Genomic DNA, 23,345 nt, shown 5'->3' with positions numbered 1-23,345 from the left:
ACATCAGGGAGAGTAGGGGCGTGGGTTGGGATGCTTGCCTTGCGTGCTCTTGAGCCGGAATATTGGACGTTGGCTTTTTAAATACCCATGATATCTGCTTATGTCCCAATGTCGAATGCACGACCCAGGGATATAATTCATGAAATCTGTTTAAATTGTAAAACTGCTTCCCCATTCAACTTGTGGGCATTGTTGTCTGGCTCATGGACGACACCGAATCCGGGTAGCTTCAGCCACAATATTGCGGTGGACCACGCAATTCAACGCCCGGCGCCCATTGTCTGGGACGCGCTGGGTTCTTAACGTTTGTCTCCCTTGTAGCCACGACAAGCAGCGGTGAGGAAGAGCAAACTCGGCAACCCAAGGTGGAAGAGGAGGATGAGGATGAGGGAGGCGAGGTGGAGGTGGTGTGGGAGCTCAGCCCCAAGGAGGAGCAGAGAGTCTTGGCGGAGTTGCTGCTGCTGCCCGCGACGTTCTTCTGCTACAAAAACGAGCCCGGCTACACCAGTGACTCCGACGAGGGTACATGCACCGCGCGTGCGCACCTCGCACACGTTATAACAATAATCTTACTGCCGCCAATGGTGGGGGCGGTGCTGCCGCTTTATGTGGGTGGCGATGATGCCGGCTCGTAACGAGGTGGTTTGTGCGTTGCAGAAGATGAGGATTTCGCCACTGCCGTCAGGAACCTGAAGGGGAAGCTCTACCTGGAGATGGACTCTGGTAAGCGAGCACCTGTCATGTCCTCCCGAGGAGCTGTAACTTCCTCCGTGTGCACGGTGGTTTATTTTACAAAAGTTCAGCATTTTTAAATGGAAAATCGCTACAGGTTGAACATTTCGTTTGAAATTGAGTCCAGGTTGCTGATTGGCACAAACGTAACAAGCGCGTGATGACGCGTGTACGCATATTAAATCTAAAACTTATGAGGCGAGCGCTTCATGCGGTGAAAACCACATGGTAAAATGCATGAACAAGTACACAGAGTGAAATGGTGCGCACCGCGGGTTCTTGCCGAGTGGACTGTAGCGGTTGCAGATGTACTGTGCGTCGAGGCTAAACTAGAGAGATGAACCAGATGATACTGGTGGCGCGTTTTGCATGTGCATGGGAGATCGTTCCAAGTGACGCAGCTGCGTGAGCGAGAGGGCACCTGTTCAGGATTTTGTGATAGGAGCAGTCACATTTTGATGATTTTGAGACCAAAGAGAGCAGAGTTATTGTTGGGAGTGAAATAAAAGTTGTTGCATTTGTAGACGATGGATATCCAGTGAGGCAGGTCCTGTTGCCGGGGGTGGGAGCCACGGTGGCGAGATGCTAACTACCTCGCCTGGTATACTGGAGGTCATTAGTTCGATCACGACCCTGGCGCCTGTATACTTGGAGTTCGCATTTTCTCTCCTTGATCGCTACTATGAATTTACACGTGATATGCCACTTCAATGAGTGATCATTTGTGGCCAGGTGGCTTCTGAAAAAGCAACATAGCTCAGTGGGTTTTACCTGGTAAAATAAAAATAGTTTATAGTTTCATACTCTTTGGTTCTTTCGGTAAAGTCACGTAGGGGTCAGACCCTGGTACGCGTGGCAATGGGCGGTGAGTTGCAGCTGTCATGTTTGCGCCGCTCTAATTTCTGAATTCGCTGGGATGGTGCGGCGGCGGCGGCATCTCTCACAGAGCACAGGAGGCCACGTGTGGAGGCTCCACGCGGCACCACCTGTGGTGGCCACGGCGTTGTCGTTGTCGAGGCAGCCGCCAACGTTCCCGAGCAAGAGCAGCGGCCGGCACAGGTGAGGAGGCGACGCCGTCTTGCAAGGAAGCTGATTTTGTCATCGTCGATGCCGCTGTCCACCGGTTGCAATTCATTACTCTCAGCAATCCCAGTCGGGGCACAGAACGTGGTGCAGAAAGAGAGAGAATTGAGGCGGGGCGCTACGTGCCCGCACCTGCCACCTCACTTCCCCCAGCCTGCTACCCACAATCCTCACCAATTTTTTTTTCTGTCCCAAGAGCAGGTGAACGGATGGCCATCTGAGCTAGAGTTTGTGTCCGTGAGATGTGGTAAAATATGCAATTAGCGTTTGAGCACAGGCGGCACAATGCGAGCGCTCGCGTGAATTTTGTAAGAAGTGAATTGCATATGGTACACGTGGCATCAGGGAGCTGCCACAGTGGTGTAACGGTTAGCAGCGCACTGGACTTGCAATCCAATGGTTGCCAGTTCGCCTCTATCTCCCGGCGCCGCAGTTCAACCACTGGGCTAGGTTCATCAAATCCCCCCCCCCTCACTTTCTCCGTCCACCCTGCAGTTTATATGGGTATAGCGCTGCATCTTTTTCTTTTGCATGTGACATCGTGCGATGTGGCGGTGCTGTGCGCAGGAGGCGGAATCGGCGAGCCGCCCTGAAGCCTCGACTCCAGCGGAAGCCGACCCCGGCGCACGCTCAGCCACGCCGCCTCACCGGGGTACGTGGCCACGTTGCTCCCGACCACCACCATCTCCCCCTCGGCGGGACGCTTATTTGAGTTGGGAGGTAGACTGGGAGAGGCCTCAGTACTTGGGATTAAAACTCCATCGTCACGGCCCAAGCCGTTGAAGCCACCACCGCACCTCGCTGCCAATGCTGCCTACCCTCCACCAGATCCTGAAACGACACGCATCCACCTCCAACATCTGACACAATCCTCCACAATCTGCTCTTTGATACTCAGGGACGTACAGAGTCACATAGGGACCTATAGACTCGCATATAGACTCTTCGACCTACTCTGACAGCCTCCCACCATCTGCTTCTTGGTTGGTCTCTTCAAGGACTTGCGGAGTCGATTCCAGTGTGTCAAGGCGATCTACCCCCCCCCCCCCCCCACCTTTGGGCAACGTATTTACTTTGGCCACAGTAGTGAGGCCGCTGCTGCAGGAGACGATGGTGCAATTGCTGACCCTGGATTTGTTTCCCATTAGCTGCTGTGGGGGCACCCGTGGATGTGAAGATGACCGTGCAGGCTTCACGGCCTGGCCTCCTCCCCACCCCTCCCGCCGGTACTGCTAGCTATTGCGTGATTTATTGTCATTAGTCATTGTGATTACATAGGAAAGCCTCACTTTTAGCCTCAAAACTCTTATTCAAGAGGGTCCTTCCCAGTTCATACAGTAGGGGACAATGTTGCTGTGTGTAATCCGAGTTGAGTGATTTGCAGGTATTTTTTCAGGATTGGGGAATTTTGCCAATACCACTTAACTTGTGTGTTTATAGTTCTGCTTCGAAACTAGAGAAGCTGGAGGAAACCCATGCAGAACAGGGGGAGATTGTAATGTGAACATTTCCTAGCAGCGTGTGGAAAAAGCGTGGTCCCTCCTGCGTAAAGGATGAAACATAAGCAAAAGGGCATCCGAGTCAGGAATAAAACCCAGGCACATGTTGCTGTGAGGCCACAAATGTTAGCACTGCCCGCACCCGCCGCCCACTGTTTAACCGAGAAAGCAAAACTTTTTAAAATGAATTATCTTTTCAGTCCTTTTCACCAAATTTAGTTTAACACGTAGGCTTTCATGACCAATATGATCCATTATACAGGGTTTTTTTGGGTTACAACCCAAAAAACTTGTATTATTGTTCAATTCCTGTGGCCAGCATGTGGAAAAGTAAACTCCATTCAGGCTCACTGCAGGATTTGGAACAAAATATTCACCACGACGGCAGTGGTGCATGCGTGTGCCCACAGTGGTGCAAACGGCTTGCAGCCTTGCGGCAGGTGGAGGGATGCGTCTTGCAGGATTGTACCGTGACCCAGCTCCTGTAGCTCTTGCCCCCCCCCCAGGTTGCCGGCTCTAGCTGGCTCTGACGCCGTGCCAGGAGGGGCACATTGTGACCTGTTGTTTGTGCCGCTGCTTGCCGACGCTCTCCAGCAGCGGACGTGAAGGGGGATGCTGCTTCGCTGGTGCAGGAGAGCCGCCCCCGCACGTCGGCGGTTGCGGATGAGGAGGTCGTCTTTGCCGGTCAGCTGAGCCCCACGGAGGAGCAGCGAGTCCTGGCGCAGAACCTGCAGCTCCCAGCCACCTTCTTCTGCTTCAAGAACCTGCCCGGATACACCAGCGACTCTGGAGAGGGTAGGGGCAACGGCCAGCGCGCACGAGTTTCACGGCCAGGCCGTGGCGCCATTCCGGTTGCGGCACTGACTAGCGAGAGTTTCGCTCATGCTATCGTTGGGTTGTGCCGCCTCTCCAGATACAGACGACTACGAAGAGGCTGTGAATCGGCTGCGCGGGAAGCTGTACAAGGAGGGCAGCAGATGCCAGGAGCAGCAACAGCAGCAGCAGCAGGATCAGCCGCAGGGTGAGTAGGCTATGCGGCACGGCATGTGAGGCACGGCACGGCCACACGCCCATGTATGTCAGTGTGTCATTGTGGGTTTAGCGGACGGGGGTTTGATTTGACAGCGTCTCGTCTGCAGGACCCGCAGCGCAGATGCCTGGCGTGGGAGAGATGAAGGTGGAGCGTTGTGAAGAGGTGAGCCCTTTTAAGGCCTTCCCTGGTTAAGTCAAATTAAGTTGCAGCAACATAAAAGTATCATGTGCACGACTTTCTCAACGGACAAGGAAATGTATCAAATACTATGTCGCCCAAATGGTGGCCGCCTTCAAGACGTCACTATGGTTAGTAGATGTGGTTGGTGCACGTGTGGTGGTGGCGTGGCCAGCTCGGTGAGTTTGCTCTTCCGTGGTTTCCGCCCTTGTAGGTCACCACCGTGGACTGCCCCTCGGCGTCCCCCGTTCCAGGCGGAGCCTCCCCCGTTCCAGGCGGAGCCTCCCCCGCTCCCGTCGCTCCGGAAATGTTTGCCACGACACAGGAACCAGACAGGACGTCTCCCCGCCCCTCGTCGCCACGCGCAGCCGACACCCCGGACGCGGGAACCCAGTCGGAGGAGATGGAGGCAACGTCGGGGGCGCTCAAGTTTTCCACGTTGCGGTGGGGCGCCCACATGCGTGACGGCGCGGGGAGCGGAAACTCCTGGGCACTCCCGCCCATCTCCACAGTTGGTGAGTGCAACCGTCTGGCGTCGCCATCCGCATCTCCGTTCCTAGTATTCTCAAGCCTTGATTAATGCAGTTCATGCCAAACCTCCACTCTTGATTCTACATGATAGCAATACAGTCGACTCGATTATCTGCGTTTAATGACGGGGAAGACGGCCGCAGATAATTCAAAATTGCGGATAATCCAAAATTATAACCATTTTACGCGGATTGCTTGCCAATGATAACGGTCCTGCTTCCGCGCAGAAGACTGCCCACTAAGTGGATAGCAGAACCACGCCAATCAAAATTAATTAAACTCCGCCCACTGTTGTAAAGATATGCAACAACTGTACGGTCGGGGTGATCACATGGATTTTTAATGAACCAGAGCACATATTTGTTCGGTTTGAGCACGTGGCTTGTAATAAACATTTCCAAGAATAACCATTGTGTAACTGTTTTCATATTGGGCTTAAGGGAAAATCCATGAGTTATGAATTTGTGTCAAAATCTCAGGTGACCAGTTAATCCGCAAATCGGTAAAACCATGTGCGGATCATCGAGAGTCTACTGTATGTGCAGGAGCTCCAATGGCAATGTGTGCTTGCCACAAGGGGGCTTAAGGAGCGAGTTCGTTTAGTTTTGTTAGTCCTGCATCGAAGGAGCGCAGACTTACAGTGGATTTACTATACGGTGCATTGTTTGGGTTGCGTTGCCCCTCTTGGTTATAAACCAGAAAGAGTAGTGTCATTCCCTGGCGCTGCTTGTGAGGTGTTACATTTCTAATTTCGTGTGGTAGGGAGTTGATATGGCAGCCAGGGTGGTGTTTGTGTCGAGGTTGGCGAGTGAGCTTAGACGGCTTTGGAAAAATCCTCCGGGTGAATGTCTGACATGGCTGCCAGCCAAAGTTGGAAGCGGCCAGTGGTGTTACTATGCGGCCCATGGTTTGAGATTGGTGCCCCAGTCGCACCGTGCGATACTCTTTGTTGTTCATCGGTGTGGGAGGTGATAGCCACAAATGCACTGCGACGAAGTGTTCAATTGACGGTCATTGTAAGTTTAAAGTAACCTTAATTTAATTCCCAAGATGTGCGAGCCCTGCTGCCTCGAGTCGTGTTCCACGCCGTGCGCGACCTTCTGCCGTGTGTTCTCCACAGACACGCCATCATCCTCGTTTGCCTCTCTGGCCTCGCAGGCCGCGACTGAAGCCTTCGTGCACAGTTCTGGAGGTGACTGCCACTGCACCCGTGCATTGCACTCGCACAAAGTTACGGGATTATTGACATCGCGATAATCATCATGTCGTGAAAATCAACATGTTGTTGAATCGTGATATCACGGCGACGCTAACAAGCACTCGTTTTCCCAATAGAAACCCTGCAGTCGTTTGCTTCCCTCGCCACGCAGACGAGCGCGGCGAGCTCGGCGAGCCCGTTCAGCACAACCACAGGTGAGTGGCAGGCAGGGGTGGGGGGGAAGCGAACGCTCATGCGCCGTCGCAGTCGTAGGCTGCGAGCGAGTCCAGGGTGGCCGATGAGACGTGTGTGCCCCCCGTGCCCGTGTGTGCGCCCCCCGTGCCCAGGTGAAGCGCGCTTGCTCTTCGAGTGCCCCAGGGGAAGTGAGCTCAGCTTTTCCGACCTCGCTTCCAAGAGCTCGGACTTTCTCTCCGATAAGAAAGGTAAACCGACGTTGCGTCTGTGCTGCTGGGCACTTGCATGTGGGGGGGGGATTCAGAAAGGCAGCCGAATGAATTGGCCCAATGGGGCGCACCAGTGTAATGACACGTTGCCCATATGCTGCCACCAACACACACACTGGCTTCATTGAAAGCTGATGCTTTCATTTCAAGGCTGTGTTTACCTGTGCGACGTCACGAACACAGATGGAGCTTGAGCCTGCTCTTGGTGTCCATAGTTTGTATTTTTCTCCCGTCTCTTAGAGCGAGATGCTCACAAATCGGAAGGTTGCCAGTTCAAATCCTGGTCGGCTGTTGTCCTCTTTTGTCATCCTTCCCGGGGTCGATCAAGCAAGTGCCATTTTGTGGGGAGGTCTCAACAATGGAATGTATTTCTAATACTGGCTCAGGGCTGCAAACAGGAGGATGAGCACACTGCCCCAATGCTCATTGGAATAGAAAATAACTTTTGGCTTGTTCCCATTTTACAGTTTTGAGCCATTGGCATCAACGCAATACGAGTGACGTTCGACAATAGTTTATTGGGCACGCGACGCAAGTCATCTTGGGTGTGAGAATCGCGTTACTCGATGAGTCGTTGGGGTCTAAAGCGGCCGCAGCGGCGATCGACGCGGGGCTTTGTCTCACCGCAGACGCAAACTTCTCGTGGGTGGGCGCCGGAGCGTCCGTGTTCGGGGCCGCGGGGATCCAGAAGAAGCGCGATGGGAGGAAGGAAGAAGAAGACGCGGACGAGGGGGGCGAGGAGGAGCAAGAGGAGGACGACGCTCGCGAGTCCAGCGATGACATCCACTTTGAGCCACTCGTCTCGCTGCCTGAGGTGTGCGCTGGGGCGATCGCCGCCTGTGGGGGGGGGGGGGGGGGATCGGTGCCCGTTAGATTAAACGTGCGGCGTCATACGTACAAAATCTCTGTTGGCCTTGTGCAAACTACAAGCTCAAGGGAAACTGAACTTGTGTGGCCATGTTCTTTACGCCACCGACTCATAAAGGTGGAAAAATGTGGCCGTGTGGATGAGGCCGAGAGTTTTTGTACGTGCAGCGCTGCACACCCACACCTGTGTGTTGTTGACTATATTCAACAACACACAGGTGTTTCTGTTGTGATGGGTTTCTTGGAATCCTTGCAGCTTTACAACCGATCATGTTAATAACGCACGTGCCGTCAGTTATACAATAAACAATGCAACTGACGACAAAGAAGGGCTAGGTCTACGTTACGTTGTGTGTATATGCTTTCTTACATGTTCACTGTGCTTGTGTGTAAAGCGACACCCGTGCTAAGAAGAATCCCACCCCTAGATTATATACATATTAATTTAGAAATGTTATCGCTGTGCATGTTACTTCACAAACCTTTTTGTCAGGATGTAAGGGGAAACGATATTATCAAAACGGCCGATACGGCTATCGTGGTCCCCTGTACCCGCACGAATCATCGTGGTGTTCACGGTATGGCGACGGCCCCCAGACGTGTGGCGCGAGTTGCTTCAGAGCAGTGTGGTGGCCGTGCCCTCTGGGCGCCACCGACGTGTGTGCCCGTTCGTAGGTGGAGGTGCGGTCGGGCGAGGAGGAGGAGACGATCCTCTACAAGGAGCGTGCCAAGCTCTTCCGCTGGGACCGCGATGCCTCCACGTGGAAGGAACGTGGCGTGGGTGACATCAAGGTTGGCTCGGGCACTTTGCCGTCTCCCCTCGCTGAACGAAGTCCGGAGTCGCTGGTCGACTGGAGCAGGTGGCACTTGATTCAGTAGCCACAGCCATAGTGAGATGGTATCCTGGATGTGGTGTGTCGGGTGTGGTCAGTGCTCTGATCTGGGAAAGGTGCGAGAGCCCGTGTCCGACTCCTGGCAGCCACCTGTGATTTTTTTTATCTGGCTTCCCATGTGTCGTGAGTTGGTGGTCTCAGCCTGGTCACCAATGAGTGAATGAAAATAAATCGCATTACATTGGTGCTGCACTTAATTTGGCTAAATTTCACCTGATAATTAAAAATATTAGTTTGACTGTCGTGCAATGAACATGACATTCAGTGGCAGAGTGGTTGGTAAAGTGCCGCCCCCTCCTACTGTGCAGAATTGATTGCGTGAAGGGATCTCGGAGGTAGCTATGCGGTATCTGCTTCCAAGATTCCTTCACGAAGGGCCGTGCGCTCTGCAAAAGACCTGATGGATTCTATTATCACGTGGCGCTGATAGCGCAATGGAAATAATGGTCGAAGAAATAAAAAAAAAAGCAGAGGGGTGTGGGTGGGTGCGTGCGTTGAGGACAACTCACCAAGCGCTGCAATATGACGCCAGGTGCTGCACCACGAAGCTCGGGGCGGCTTCCGGGTGCTGATGCGGCGCGAGCAGGTGTACAAGGTGTGCGTCAACCACGCCATCACGGCCGAGCTGCAGCTCACGCCCATGCAGGCCTCCAACAACGCCTTCGTGTGGATCGCCAACGACTACTCCGGTACGGAGCAGCGCGCGCGCGCGCCTCGCCCCCTTGCAGTGACACGCGCAACAGTGACGCGCACTGCCTGCGGCCATTCCGCTGACAGGCCGACGACTCGTTCCCTTCCGTGCCACGTGTGACACAGAGGGCACCGGGAGGATGGAGCAGTTTGCCTGCAGGTTCAAGACTCCGGAGCAAGCGAGAATCTTCCTGGTGACGGTGCACGATTGCCAGGAGCGGCTGAAGGCTCAGTGGCAAGCGGCGGATGCCCCCCCCGGCGCTACAACGGAAGACGCCCCCCTGGAGGTCTCCAGTGAGACCAACCCCACGGTGTTCCTCGACGTGGCGGCCGACGAGGAACCGCTGGGACGGATCTCCATCGAGCTCTTCACCAACGTCGTGCCGCGCACTGCCGAGAACTTCCGAGCGCTGTGCACGCACGAGCACGGCTTCGGATACCGCAACTCCACCATCCACAGGGTCATTCCCGGTTTTGTGTGCCAGGTGAGCATGCTGGGAGATGTGGGTTTGTGCGACAAATGTGATTTCCTGCTCAAATGGCTGATGATGGTGCTCTCATCTCCTGTTTTATGGCCCTGAGCCAGTAGTGGAAGTTCCACATTCCCATGGGAGGGGGTAGGTATCCATCTGCTAACTTTGGGTGCCACCATGGCGAAATGTTAAAACCTCGCCCAGTTACAGGATGTCTCATTAAACTTATCTAATTTTATCGAAAAAAAAACTCAAATCGCTCGCCAGCATTTTTAAGCGTGGCCGCGAGAACCCTCCTTACAAAATGTTTTCGGCCACAAACCCATCCCCCTGCACCTTTTTCTGCCGGCAGGGTGGAGACTTCACGAACCACAACGGCACCGGCGGCCGCTCCATCTACGAGAAGCCGTTCGAGGACGAGAGCTTCAGGATTCTGCACTCGCGCGCCGGCATCCTATCCATGGCCAACTCAGGCCGCAACACCAACACGTCACAGTTCTTTGTCACGCTGCGTGCCACCCCGCACCTCGATCACAAGCACGTGGCTTTCGGCGCCGTGCGGTCCGGCATGAGCATCGTGCGCGCCATGGAGGAGCTCGGCTCTGAGTCGGGCAACACCACCAAGAAGATCGTCGTCACGGACAGCGGGGAGGTCGCGCGTGACCCCTGAGAGTCTCGTCGCGTGACACCCGGTTGACGGCGCGTGAACTTGCTGTCTCGCTCTCCTCTGTAGAACCTCTTATTTAAAATAAGTTTCCTGCAAATGTCGCGGGCTGCACCCCCACCACCCACCACCGTAATGGAACAAGCGAGATCGCTGCGCCTCGTATTTCCTGCTGCTCGTGTGGCGGCAGATGTCTCACTGAAGGCAAACGTGTTATCAGCGCACCAAGTTATATCGTGTTAGTTGGCTACAATATTTCGGGAATCAAAAGGATGCAGAGAATAGGGTTGTGCATAAACGCTATGAAGTTAAATCCACCACTGTGAATTGCCTAGTTTTTTTCGCTGGCGATCAATATTTGAGCAGAGCCAGCTAACCGCCGAGGTAACCATGACCCTGAGAGCCGTTCTTTGAGCAGCAGAGTCACACAGCTCTGTGTGCGGTGGGACATTAAACAAGCTCCCGAGTAAATTTTCTAAAATTCAGAAGTGATCACAAGTAGAAACCTTGAGGAAGCTCCTCATTAACACGAGCAGGGTGCACTGCTGTCACGCTTCCCTTGTCTGCCCTGCAATTCCTGTTGTCCCAAAGTCTTTAGCTCGATTTGTAGCGTTGATTAAAATTGAAATTTAATATTTTGTAAATCAAAAATGAAGTTTGTGTTTCTGGCATGTTCATTGTGGAAAGATGGGAACTGGTTGTGAGCTCCTGAGTGCTTTGTGTGCAATTTACTTCATCGGCTTGGCTACACACATCAGTGGTGAATTGCGCCCTTTGTAGTAATTAGTGGAATCCATGAAAGCACAACCATGTGTTGATGAACATTATTGATTTTCGGTGTACTCGTTTTTTGGCGTTTCGATATGTTTATGTGAAAGCCTTGGTTTTTCTCAATTGTGCCAGAGGTAATGGAGGGAGTAGGTGCCCCCTGTGCTTGTGGTGGTGGCGATGGCGAGAGATTTGGAGCTGCTCTCGCGGCCATGACGCTGCGGGGGCGACGTGGTAGGGCGAGCGTGCCCGGGTCCATCGCCTGTTGTGCCGGCAGCGCCAGCATTGGGCCTGAAACCACGAGGGGTGTCGGCCGTGCGGAGTTTGTCTCTGTGAGGAGTGCGTGCGTGATCCTAGCTCGACGTCGACCCCTCCATGTGGTCCGTGCCTCTGGATATCCGTGGACAAAAATATCGCGTTCCTTCAGCTGTGGCTGCATGTGAATGCCCGGACATCCATTGGTCACGGATGCATGACCTAAACAGAGGAGTGAAAGTCGTCACTGTTGTCACTCCCCAAAGATTGCGCTGCCCGTGCCGGCTCGGCAGTTGTGTCGAGACTTGTGCAAGTTGGGATGAGTTCAAGGCACACGTGCCTGGCAGTGAGCACCCAGTGGTGCTGCGCCCAAGTGGAAATGCACCGAGCAGCGCTCGGTGGAGGAACAAACGCACCCCATCGCACCCTTCAATACGGCGGCACCCTCCATTGAAGCTGCTACGCCTGCTAGATAGCGTAAACCACGTCAGATCCTTTGATGCTGTTAAATTTACACTTGCGTAATTTAATATAACGTAAATGACAATGTAAAATATGCGTGCCCCCCCCCCCCCCATGAGGCTTTGAGTTGTGGGGGTTGAGAGGACACCGATCTGTTTGAATTTGGCAGTGAAGTTGGTGTCGCGCGTGCACCGACATTACCATGCACGCACGGTTTATCTTTATTCACAGACTCTACCTCTCGCTGCGTTCTAGTTGACACGGAACTCCAGTGTGTCCAATGCTAGCAGGTTTGGCGGCTTTGAGCAGAGCGTTCGTACGTCTGCGCATTTGGCTGTTGAGTGTTTTGATATTTAGTAAGGAATAAAGCCGATATTGCTAGTTTGTGTGGATGTGGAGGAGTGTTCAGCCCACGTGGGATACGGTCGAGCAGCATGTAGGGGGGGGGGGGGGCGTGAGGTTGGAGAGGGGGTCCTGGTGCCTGCATTCTTTGTTCAGACTCCCTGGTCTGAGGGAAGAGGTGGCCATGCCACAGTTTTGTGGAGGTCCTGGGATATCTTGGGGGTGGGGAGGACCCGGGATTACCTGCGAGGATCCTGGAGAGAACCTAGCCATAACATTCCACATATAACATGTCGATTCGATGCTCCCAATGTCTGTGCTCCATCCCTTCAATCCGCACTCGCCGGCAGAGTGAAGTTTGGTCAAATAAACCCAACTACCCACACGGAATAGGGAGGCCCTCTGCCAGCAGCCACGGAGAAAGATAAAATGGAGAGTTTTGTCTTTCATGGTTCTTATCCATGCAAACTTTTCATTACAAGCGAGTATAACTCATTCTCCCTCGCCTTGTAGCGAGATTTCACTGCATTTGGATGTCTGCCGTGGAGACGGAGCAATGCAATCGGCTGGTGTAAAGGAGCTGGTGGATTTTTTGCATTGCGAGATCGTGAGAGGTTTTAGGTGTTGGGTTTTATTTTGACTCGGGTAAACCCCCATTGGGCAGTATGTGGTCACTTGATGAGAGGGGCCTGATTACCCCTACAACACTGGTTACAGCAACAACTAAAAACATGAAAATAATGCAAAACTACACGGTCAAGTTCTAATTGGCAAGGTCGTGCATCATCAACAGGGTCCAAATAAAAAAACAAGGCTAATAGAACACATACACAAAAAGTGCAACTTCGTCTGCAACACGAGCAATCGAATGCACGCACACCTGAAAGAAAATATTAACATGGTGGCGGGAGACCTTCATCCAGCAGTGGAATGACCAAGGCTGCGGATGTCAAATTTGGGAATTTGATTTGCTAAACATTGTAAAGCGCATTGGATAAAGGCGTTATATAAATACAAGATACTGCAGGAGGAATCCAATGAGCTATAAAGCTAATTTTTCACAAATGTCCAGTAGGGGATCGTGGGAACGTTACAACAACAAACAACACAGAATTCTAGATTTGAAGTTTTCGTGACTGCAAGGATCCATACTCTTTGGTTTTTTCGGTAAAGTCACGTAGGTGAAAACAAAATAAAAACTAAATTAAATCACGTTTCGGAAGCAACACAAGCCTCCGTCATCAGGTGTGACTGCTCCAGCAAAATGTCTGTCGCATATAAAGCGAGCTATTTAGAGACACGTGGTTATATAGAATACTAGGGGGGAGGAGCCAAGGATTCGGGTGGGGGGGGCATGCGGCAGGCCGTGTGGCTTCGCGGGCGGTTGCGCAGTGGATTAGCTGAGATAAGCCGATAGATAAACATTTTTCTTTGTGATGCGGGGGGAGGGTGAGTGGAGTGCCTGTACGATGGGGGGACGGGGGGGGCGAGGGAGAGTGGACCGGGAAGATACATCACTAAAACATTTTCAAATTGTGTAGTGAGCCCAACTGAGACGCAGACGTTATCTTGGTAGCAACACTATTTATTCACATTAACACGCAACACGATGTACACTCGGGTCTCGAATGCCCATCTAGCCACGCTACGGCAGAACTAGACACGGGTCGCTATCCCGCTCCGGACCACGAGCTGGGTCCCGGACCGCGTGGCTCGAGGCTTCTTCTCCCCGACGTGGATCTTCTTCACACCAGCACACGAAGAGCCCCGAGCTCCTCGCGAGGCCCTCGTTATATACCCCGGGCTGGGGCTGGCTCCGCCCTTCGCCCCGCCCACCTTCCAGGTCTCTCGGGCTCCTTCTCGAAGGTTCCCGAGAGCTCCTTTGGACCACGTGACCGCCCCACGGCCCCCGTCCACCGGTGGCTCCCCTCCAATATCATCCGGTCACGTGACAGCAGGTCAACCAGCGTATCATGCCCAGCGCTAACCCAAGCCCCGCTAGGGCTGGTGGTACTATATCCCGTAACCCGGGCTGCCCGTAATGGCAACACATTACCGGCCGTGGCTTCGCAAGCCCCGGCACAGTGACAAGCACAGTCACTACACAAGTATCATCCCTCTCTCTCTCTCTCTCTGGAGGTGGATAAAATACATACTATTTTGGGAAGTCAACAAGGGTTGTCATATGGTGAGACTCGCCCCAACCAAATGCCTCGATGCCCCCGTATTTTAAACAGCAGCAACATCGCTGACGAGCCGGCACCATGGAGAGCTAATCGATCGCTCCCCGAGCAACAAAAGGAAGCCAATAATCAATCTCGATTTGAAGTTTTCGTGACAGCAGGGGATCCAATAATCGTTTGGAATCGGGATCGAGTTTAATAAATTTAGACGCTTAGATCGATTCTCGATGTCGTCATCGCTCCCCACAATCCATTGCGCGCTTTTCCCGCCTCCGCCCCCCTCACACCGCGAGGCGACGAAAGGGCCAGGAGGGCGCGCGCGTCTCTCGTTGTCTCTTCTCGCTTCGTCAACTTGCCGCCATCACCACCTCGTCGTCATCGTCGTCGGCCACCGCCACTCCTCCGTCAGCCAGAAGCGAAGCGGTGCCGCTGCGTCGCCCTCGGGCTGCTGCTGCTCGAGGTGAGAGCGGAGGAGGCCGACTCGGCGCGGCGCCATTTTGTTGTTGGGTGTCGAAAGCAGCGGGCGGCCTCCATCTCCTCGTCACGGAGAGAGAGAGAAGCTCACCACCTCGTCACCGATATAGAGGGGCTCACCACCTCGTCACGGGGTGTGTGGTCTCGGGTTGGGTTCGTGTCGCGTCCATACGTCGCGAGGCGCCCGCGTTACCCCCCCCCCATCAACCTCGTCTCCGCAAGTGCAACGTCACCACCGCCACTCCCAACCTCGTTACGTCCTCGCTCAGATATCACGTTACTTCGTTACCTCCTCGCTCAGATATCACGTTACTTCGTTACCTCCTCGCTCAGTCGTCTCGGTACTTCGTTACCACCTCGCTCAATCATCACATTACTTTGTTACCACCTCGCTCAATCACGTTACTTCGTTACCACTTCGCTCAGTCATCTTGTTACTTCGTTACCACCTCGCTCAGTCATCACGGTACCTCGCTCATCACGTTGCCTCGCTCAGTCATCTCGTTACTTCTCTCAGATATCACGTTACTTCGTTACCTCTTCGCTCAATCACCACGTTACTTCGTTACCTCCTCGCTCAGTCATCACGTTACTTCGTTACCTCCTCGCTCAGTCATCACGTTAACTCGTTACCACCTCGCTCCGTCATCTCGTTACCGCGCTCCGTAATCACTTTACCGTAATCACGTTACCTCGCTCAGTTATCCCGTCACTCGTTACCTAGCTCATCAAGTTAACTCGTTAAATTTTCGCTCCCGTCGCGTTACCTCGCTACAACGTCGCTCCTTAATGGCGTTGCCCCTTACCCCACCATTGTTACGTCGTTACTCAATCTCGTTACGTCCTCGTTAGCCTTGTACAACTCCTTACCTCATTGACTCGTTATCCCTTGTCAACTTAGTGACCACCTCACGCGTCTCGTTAACTCATTACCGCCTAGTTCCTCAACCTCATTACCTCGTTAGCGAGCGCAGGAATGGGGACGGTGGCACATGCTTCCCGAATTGCCGGCTTTGTGAAACATTGGGGTCATTCTTGCGTCATCGTTAGGGTAAGGGCCATTATCGTGGTCAAAGGTTTCTTTAATCTTAGGTTTTGTTACTGTTTTTTCTGCAAACGATTTTTTTAAGTTCGAGTCAACTTTTGTTACGGGATATATTATGGTAAGCCTGGTCACGCAAGAGTGTACATTGGACTAACGTGTACTGTATCCTGGTGCCTTGAGTTCTCACCTTGAACACTGAATTTGGGTCATTATTAGCGCTAGAATCATCGTATTTTGCGTCCAAAAAGTCAATTATTTCTTTTTCCAATGAGAATTGATGGATCATTTTCTATTTACAGCCCTGAAACAGTGGTGATAATTTCCTATGAAAGGGGCAAGTCCGTCAATTCTTGCCTACAAAGTGGAACTTATATTATTGACCCCAGTGGGATGATGGGATGAGTCTACCCCCAACCCGGATTTCAACTCGCAACCTTCCGATTGCGAGCTACTATTCACTCTACTGCCGAGCCACCAGGTCCTGTAGGTCATGAATGTCGTTATGATTACAAGTCGTCACGTAATCTTCATTGGAGTCGTTAATGTAGTTATGAGCCCGGTGATCTGATGAATTTCAGATTGACCGTGCTGGGCTCCATGCTGAATGTGAACCTGGCCGCAGAGAGCTGCGTGTTACAAGACTTGATGCTCCTGGGAAGAAGTCCTGGGTTATCCTTGACCCCGAAAACAGGGACCCTTCAGCGCAATATATGGGATTAACCGCTCTTGCTTAACTCGATGGCTACCATTTTAAGTCAACAATAAATTTGTCCATAAGAGAGCAAATCTACAACATTTACATTCCGAGTACTCAGATGGTAAATGTAGTCGATTTGCTCTCCAATACCACCAGTGTGCTGTACTAGTAACGAATTGGCATGGTCTGTTTACATGACAAACCTTACTACTTTACTAATTGGCTGTGTCGGTTGGAGGTGGTTTTAACGACACATTTATATTTACGCAATCTAACCCAAAACAACTATTATGGATGATATTGCTGTCGAAAGCCTTTGTGTTAAATAAATGTGTTCATTCCCCAAATCATAACAATTTAAGTCTCAGTATAGTATAAATCTGAACAGGCACACTTGCTGAGACACACAGGTGGAATCATCTTCCAGAGACTCAAATGTGCCCCCAGTCTCAACGTATTTAAATCTCTCACGCGCACTACATCTATAACTGCTACAGCTTGAACTCGTTCAGTATGTACCGGCAATGTGCACCATATGCATTTGTGTAACTTGGTGTCATGTTCATTGTACTGTGTATGCATTATATGTGTAGTGGCGTGTATACGTGTCTCTGTGGTATAGTGCCAGTACTGAGAGAAAGGCGGTGTTGGAGGTTTGGAGTCTCAAGCACCGGGATGAGTACGGAGGGCCTCTTAGGGGGCATAGTTTGGATGACAGCGAGAGAGAGGTCGGATGAGGACATGGTAGTCTGGGTGAACCCGGGAAGGCACGTGACCGGATGAGGTAGCAATGAGGGCCAAAGAGGAGGTGAGAGGGACACGTGATGTGGGCCCAGAGTCTCCGAGAAGGATCTGGAAAGGTGCGTGGCCAAGGGTGGAGCCTGGCCACGCCGCAGCCCATAAAGGCCGAGTCCCAAGAGCGATCTTGGCTGTTCGTCTCTTGGAATGGAATCAGCCGGCTAAGTCTTCCGTCTTTGGGCTTCACGCACGGCATCGTTGACCAGGCAGGGATTTAGCTGACCTGGTCCGAGTATATCGTTATCCCGTTGAGTGGTTACGTAGCGAGCCATTGTGGTCACCACCCTAAGTCATTATCCCGTCGAATGGTTATGTAGTTACGCGTGGTGGTTACCACTCTATCGTTATCCCGTCAAGTGGTTATATGGTTACGTGTTTAGTATGTGTCAATCAACACCCTGGACACGCCTGAAAATTAGATGTGCCGCCACAAGATATTAGCCAGGTGAAATATTTTAACAAAGTACTTTTGTTCAGTATTGCGAACGCACGCTTGAGTAACACTTCCCTGTGTCCCTGCTGTGTGTGCTGCTCATCTGTAGGCCTTCTAAAAACCAGGAATGGGGGAGGCAGATCCAGGAAAGCTCTTTGTTGGAGGCCTGAACATTGACACCACCGAGAAGGCTTTGGAAGCGACCTTCTCCAAATATGGAAGAGTTGCAGATGGTAGTATTACACCCAGCACGAATAACACTTTTAAGTTGTTTAATAATTATATTGACGGAAACTTTTGCTTGTGGTGCCTTCATTCTCCACTGGAATATAATTTTGAAGACATGCCTGGGTGATCATGCAAAGACCCATCCCTAATGGACCCTTATCAATTATTTTTACATTTACTGTTATATTAAGCAATTAATCTGTATAAAAAGTTGATTCACTTACAAAATAACTTTGTTGCAGCAAACTTCACTTTTGAGACAACACATTCAGGGTGTATACACAACCGAGGGTGAACCTTGGTATCACTGCTCCCGTTGTCTTTCGCTCAGTTCTGCTGATGAAGGACCGCGAGACGAATTTGTCTCGGGGGTTTGCATTCGTCACCTTCGCCAACCCGGAAGATGCCAAGGAAGCTGAGAGAGACGCCAATGGAAAGGTAGGGGAACACAAGGGAACGATATCATCACCCCTCGCTTCAGTTAAACGAGTTAAGTTCCTGCTCTGATGAGCATTGAGGCGGTGCTAGTCTCCTGTTTGCATCTTTGAGGCAGTGGTGGAAAATTCCTGCAGCAGAGATCCCTCCATTTGAAAACCACTGTTGTCTTACCACAAAGTGGTATTTATTTTATCAATCCTTCCCAGATGATGGGTTGAATCAACTTGCAACCATAATTTGTATTTACAGCCTGCTTATTGCAGGCCATTCTCTAACCACTGAACCAATGTGCCTCAGTCGGACTCTAAACTACCGTATCAACATTATGCTCGGTACTTGCGAGCAGCACTCGCACACATTTAGTCCGATTTGGAGAGAAAAAACGATGCTGAATGTGTGAGCAGTGGCTTGCCCCTATGGCAGCTGTTTGAGTTGTGCCTTTTAACCAAATCTCTCGGATCTCTTAAGCTTAGTTCCCTGAGGTTGTTGATGCAGTAAAGGTGGTTTGGGTGTGGCTGCAGGTGCTGGAAGGGCGCGCGATGCGGGTGGACCAGGCCACCAAGCCATCGTTTGAAAGCTTCCCGGGCGGAGGACGCTACGGCTTCTCCCGCGGGCCCCCTAGAGGTACGACCACTGAGTGTCCTGCCCAGTTCGTGGTGTCCTGACCACTAACCGTGCACTAAGCAGTACTTTCTGTCGCACTCATGTACAGGAATCGCCCCAAATACATTTCCATGTTTCTGCAACTGAATTTACTGTGAACAAGAATGGTTTAAAAAAAGTTATTTATCTGAACCAACTTTAATTACAGGATTTTCATTTCATGTTCACTCATGTTTGTGTACTGTTTTTGATTTCTTCTGTAATGCAGTTATTTATTATTGGATTTTTGTCTGCTTAATTTCTGCATTTTGATTCATGTTATTGCTTTTGTTATTTCAGTGACCCAGGTCACTCTTGCAAATGAGACTATCCTGGTTTCTAGAGTTGTGACCTAATTAAACAATATATTTAAAATCAACTCTCACGGTGCCCACCGCCCCTAACGCAATTGCGCTTGCCTCGTGCAGGTGGCTCCTCCAGAGGGCCCCCCATGAAGCGTGGACCCCTGGATCGGGGGGACGGGCCTCCTGCCAAACGGCCGATGACCATGGCTGGTGGACCTCCCCGTGGTGGCGGCCGCGGAGGCTTCAGAGGTAACGCCCTGCTGCCCTCGTCCGTGCGCGTGTGTGAGCGCGGCGGTGGCGATTTGTAATGGAAGTAAAGAGATGTTGGCACCGTGTGACGATGTGCTATTGCTGGTGATGGATGTTCTCGGGGCAGTTTAATTCGCACCTCCCAATTAGCGCGCTTGGCTACGTCCGGTACGAAATAAGTTCTGCGTACATACGTAACCAGACGGGGCCACGACTCGTTTCAGGGCCAGGCCCACGCGACATGGATGGCTACGGTGGGCCTCCGCGCAGAGAGATGATGCCGCGGCGAGATGACTACGTGCCCAGGGATGAATACTACAGCAGCAAAGACAGGTGGGTGCACGCGTCCACTCCACACTCGCAGGGGAGGAATGTTTCTTTGTTATAATAAAAACCGAAGACCTTGCTGACCACTTTTTAAAGGCATATTGTGCATGTTGGAGGAATCCAGAATACCCTGAAGAAAGCTGCAGGCCAGAGGATAACTCTCAAAGTTCATCGACAGCTTCACAAGCCCACATGCTTTACTGCCATCTCCTGGTTACCTTCGAGTCCAATGGGTTTGGAAGTGATCCACCGACCCTTGACGTCACGTTTGTGAATTGAAGTAGGGTCGTGAATCGATTACAAGAATCGTTTATGAATCCCAAAGTTACACAATAAGTAATGAAATCCAGTAAATTTTTCATAATGATTGAACCGTTTGGCACGCACGAACATTAGAACCATCCGGATCATTAAAATTTGGTCTGTCGCCATCTTCTGCATAGATGCACTCAGGACTGGAATTTTATTGTAATCTTTATTCATTATGATGTGTGCGCTAAAATCGGCCATTCACAACACGAAAGCAAAGTAGAGATCACTCGTTGGCAGTTGCCGCTGCTTCCACCCGTGTCTAAGCGGGGTCCATGTGTGTGCGCAGCTACGCACGCCGAGACTACGGGGGCTCGCGTGACGGGCGCGACTACCCCCCGCCCCCGCCCAAGGAGTACCGTCCGCCCCCGGGCCGCGACGACTACCACGGGCCCAGCTCGCGCGCGTACGGGTACGACCCCGGCTCCCTCCGCACTTCCCGCTCGCCAGGGCCTGCATCCAGGTTAAATTGAGAATTAAGGAGCTGCCTAATTGCGACTGCTGTGAAGTGCATATCACCGCTCGCATCGCTGATCGGTGCCATTGCACAACACTAACTACTCACCGGCATCATTGTGTACAGTACAAGATGCTGTGTAGGCCACAGTGTAGCAATGCACTTGCTGAATTGTTCTATGAAAGACTAGTCCACACTCACTTGTACCGTTATGCCGTGGTGTGGTGACATTGTGTGCTCTGCCATCCCAGGGAGCGAGACATCTACGGCAGCGGTGGCCGAGACCACATGCGCGAATATCCTGGCGAGCGGCCAGGTGCTGGCTCCTACCGCGACGGCTATGCGGGTTACGGTAAGCCTTGTGCAGCGACGGCCGGGTTGCGTTTATGCTGACGTGCTGGACTGTTGAACGAAACCTGAAACTCTTGTGAAGATAATTGAAGACATAATGTGAAATATTCGATACCACGAAACTTTGGCTTGGGCCTTGCAAATTAATTTGAAGCTGACGAGTAAAAACTTGAAAATGAAATTACCCCAGCAAAACCCTGCAATTCATCTGGGTGAATTAAACAACAATGGAAAGTCTTCAGGCCTTGTGAGCTTAAAGGCAGCCATCCAAAACCACTGATTTGACCGACCAGGCATTCTCACAAGCCACGTATCAACAATTGAAACAAATGTTCAACGTGCAAAGTGCCGACGGGTTCATCATAGCACTCAAAGAAAATAGTGCCACGAACGTCCAAGCTAATTGCCAGGTGTGAACATGCTGGTTTACATGCAATGGCTGTTAGTATATAAAGAGAATGTTGAGTCTGTAAAAAAACATTCCAACACTTTACAGACATTGGGGTTGTAGTGAAAAAATGCAAGAAATCAAAAATACCTCTGAATGAACGTACCTGTGTTGAAGTTTTCTTAACGTGTTGTGACCAAAAATGCCGATGAAACTTGCGAAGATGGAGATGTGGGGAGCAACCCTCTGCTTTTAGTCAAGAGAACATAAGTGGATGATTCTGGCAATTAAGAGTAATCTATGAGCTGTGTGCGATAAACACAGTTTTAATTGTGGAGAAAAAATATTGAAAATGCTGCAGCAAAGAAAAATACGCACAATGGAAATGGAATTTGGAAACCACCTAGTGAATGAAAGAGCCATGCTCGGCTATAATGAGAGATGACCTCTGAAAAAAATGTCAATGAAGCCAACCCGATTCACTTTATCCCAAGTATCTCCTTGTATACCTTACAATTTCCAGCAAACGACAAATTGGAAGAGTGATGACCGCCTGGGATCTGTGCTGATGTCAAGCTGAATTCTGAAGTGATGCTTTAATGTTTCGGTGAGCGGCGCGAGAGCAAGCGCCCGTGCAGTGCAAGTGAATCATTGCTGTGACCTGACGGTTGACCCCACAGGAAGCTCGCGGGGAGGCCCGCCTCCCTCTTACGGGGGCGGCAGTGGAGGGGGCGGCCGATACGACGATTACGGCCCTAGTTCGCGTGACCCCTATGCGCCCGGGAGCACCCGCGAATACCCGGGAGGGCGCGCCACCAGCGACGGATACGGCCTGGGTCGTAGCGGAGATAGGATGGGGCGCGCCGAGCGAGGACCCCCGCCCCCTCCCCCGCCCCCCCCCATGGAAAGAAGCTATGCCCCCCGCGACTCGTACGGAAGCTCTTCCCGCGGCCCCCCACGCGATTCGTTTGGCGGCGGTGGCGGCGTCCCGCCACCCAGAGATTCTTATGGTGCCTCATCCGCGTACCGTGGAGCGCCCCGCGACGCGTACGGTGGATCGGCCCGCGGCCCCCCGCCGCGCGACGTGTACGCCGGCGCGCCCCCCCGTGACATTTATTCCGGCTCCAGCCGAGGGCCCCCTCGCGTCTCCGAACACCGTGGGGAGGGCCGCAACCGATACTGATTACGATTTTAGCGAGGAGTTGGCGCTCGCTGTCAGGTGTCGTGTTAGTATCCCACCCGCTGGCGGCACTCGTGTGAACACCAACGTCTGAACGTTTTGGCAACCATCTGCTATTTGTGCCGTCCCTACTGATCCTACACTTTTCAGAGTTTTACAGAGCCCCCTCGATGTTAAGACTGCATTCGCCTCAGTTTGGTTTGTCCCTTTTAAATTTGTGTACTTAATGTTTTTGAAAAAAAGAAAAAAAATCAATTTTGCAGCGTTTTCTCCTGTGAAACATTTGGCATATTAATAAGATACAGTTGACTTTGGGAGATGTGAAATGGACATCTTTTATTCATATTGCTAATGACAGACTTTGTTATTTTGTTATTTTTTTTTAGATTGGAGCAGGCACACTCCAAATCTAGACATTTGTGACGATCGTTGTTCGAAACTGCTTCATTGAGAATTTGTATTTTGTTGGTTTCTTTTTAAAGCTCAATAAATATGCATAAAGATAAGCTGTGATTATCGTGAAAAGTGAATCATGACAGTCTGGAAGCGCCAAGTCCCTTTCACAAACCAACAATCTGAAATTGTGCTGAAAAATCCTTGAAATGGGCCCAGTCGGATGCTGCAGTCTGTACCATGGTACCGGGATATAAGCGCCCCACAACGGAGCTGGACCACCTGCAAAGTTAGCATGAAATACACAATGTGAAATT

The 23,345-nt window shown here is 51.7% G+C and overlaps 2 protein-coding genes across 6 annotated transcripts in view; both read left to right on the top strand.

Annotated features, from left to right (window-relative positions):
- The window catches only part of LOC144732665 (E3 SUMO-protein ligase RanBP2-like), a 41,708-nt gene extending 29,535 nt beyond the window's left edge, over nucleotides 1-12,173 (top strand). For 3 of the 4 annotated variants that reach the window (XM_078614212.1, XM_078614215.1, XM_078614211.1), the window contains 17 exons: nucleotides 322-522; nucleotides 658-723; nucleotides 1,679-1,791; nucleotides 2,383-2,467; nucleotides 2,964-3,041; nucleotides 3,909-4,109; nucleotides 4,228-4,335; nucleotides 4,454-4,509; nucleotides 4,739-5,039; nucleotides 6,176-6,247; nucleotides 6,391-6,468; nucleotides 6,601-6,696; nucleotides 7,347-7,531; nucleotides 8,260-8,376; nucleotides 9,010-9,166; nucleotides 9,294-9,652; nucleotides 9,993-12,173. In XM_078614212.1, coding sequence (XP_078470338.1) covers nucleotides 322-522; nucleotides 658-723; nucleotides 1,679-1,791; nucleotides 2,383-2,467; nucleotides 2,964-3,041; nucleotides 3,909-4,109; nucleotides 4,228-4,335; nucleotides 4,454-4,509; nucleotides 4,739-5,039; nucleotides 6,176-6,247; nucleotides 6,391-6,468; nucleotides 6,601-6,696; nucleotides 7,347-7,531; nucleotides 8,260-8,376; nucleotides 9,010-9,166; nucleotides 9,294-9,652; nucleotides 9,993-10,310 — 2,591 coding nt within the window. In that variant the 3' untranslated portion in view covers nucleotides 10,311-12,173. The remainder of the gene's footprint in view (nucleotides 1-321; nucleotides 523-657; nucleotides 724-1,678; nucleotides 1,792-2,382; nucleotides 2,468-2,963; nucleotides 3,042-3,908; nucleotides 4,110-4,227; nucleotides 4,336-4,453; nucleotides 4,510-4,738; nucleotides 5,040-6,175; nucleotides 6,248-6,390; nucleotides 6,469-6,600; nucleotides 6,697-7,346; nucleotides 7,532-8,259; nucleotides 8,377-9,009; nucleotides 9,167-9,293; nucleotides 9,653-9,992) is intronic. The other variant, XM_078614213.1, reaches the window with a different exon arrangement.
- Nucleotides 12,174-14,597: 2,424 nt separating this feature from the next.
- Nucleotides 14,598-23,141, top strand: LOC144732666 (RNA binding motif protein, X-linked-like-1). Of its 2 annotated transcripts, none has more exons than XM_078614217.1 (9): nucleotides 14,598-14,774; nucleotides 17,871-17,994; nucleotides 18,321-18,427; nucleotides 18,949-19,051; nucleotides 19,498-19,623; nucleotides 19,848-19,956; nucleotides 20,549-20,671; nucleotides 20,968-21,068; nucleotides 22,136-23,141. In XM_078614217.1, the coding sequence occupies exons 2-9, from the start codon at nucleotides 17,889-17,891 to the stop codon at nucleotides 22,636-22,638; spliced, it is 1,278 nt and encodes a 425-aa protein (XP_078470343.1). In that variant the 5' UTR covers nucleotides 14,598-14,774; nucleotides 17,871-17,888; the 3' UTR covers nucleotides 22,639-23,141. The 2 variants fall into 2 exon arrangements, with proteins under 2 accessions (XP_078470343.1, XP_078470342.1); XM_078614216.1 differs by having other exon boundaries at nucleotides 20,549-20,722.
- The last annotated feature ends 204 nt before the right edge of the window (nucleotides 23,142-23,345 follow it).

This window comes from Lampetra planeri, chromosome 43 (genome assembly GCF_965212315.1).
Source record: "Lampetra planeri chromosome 43, kcLamPlan1.2.h2, whole genome shotgun sequence".
NCBI lineage: Eukaryota > Metazoa > Chordata > Hyperoartia > Petromyzontiformes > Petromyzontidae > Lampetra > Lampetra planeri.
This window is presented reverse-complemented; position numbering and strand designations above follow the sequence as displayed.

Coding starts and splice junctions, on each gene's coding strand:
- LOC144732666 (XM_078614216.1), top strand. CDS start 17,889: ATGGGGGAGGCAGATCCAGGAAAGCTCTTTGTTGGAGGCCTGAACATT. Junction 19,624..19,847: donor CGGCCGCGGAGGCTTCAGAG/GTAACGCCCTGC, acceptor GACTCGTTTCAG/GGCCAGGCCCACGCGACATG. Junction 21,069..22,135: donor CGACGGCTATGCGGGTTACG/GTAAGCCTTGTG, acceptor TTGACCCCACAG/GAAGCTCGCGGGGAGGCCCG.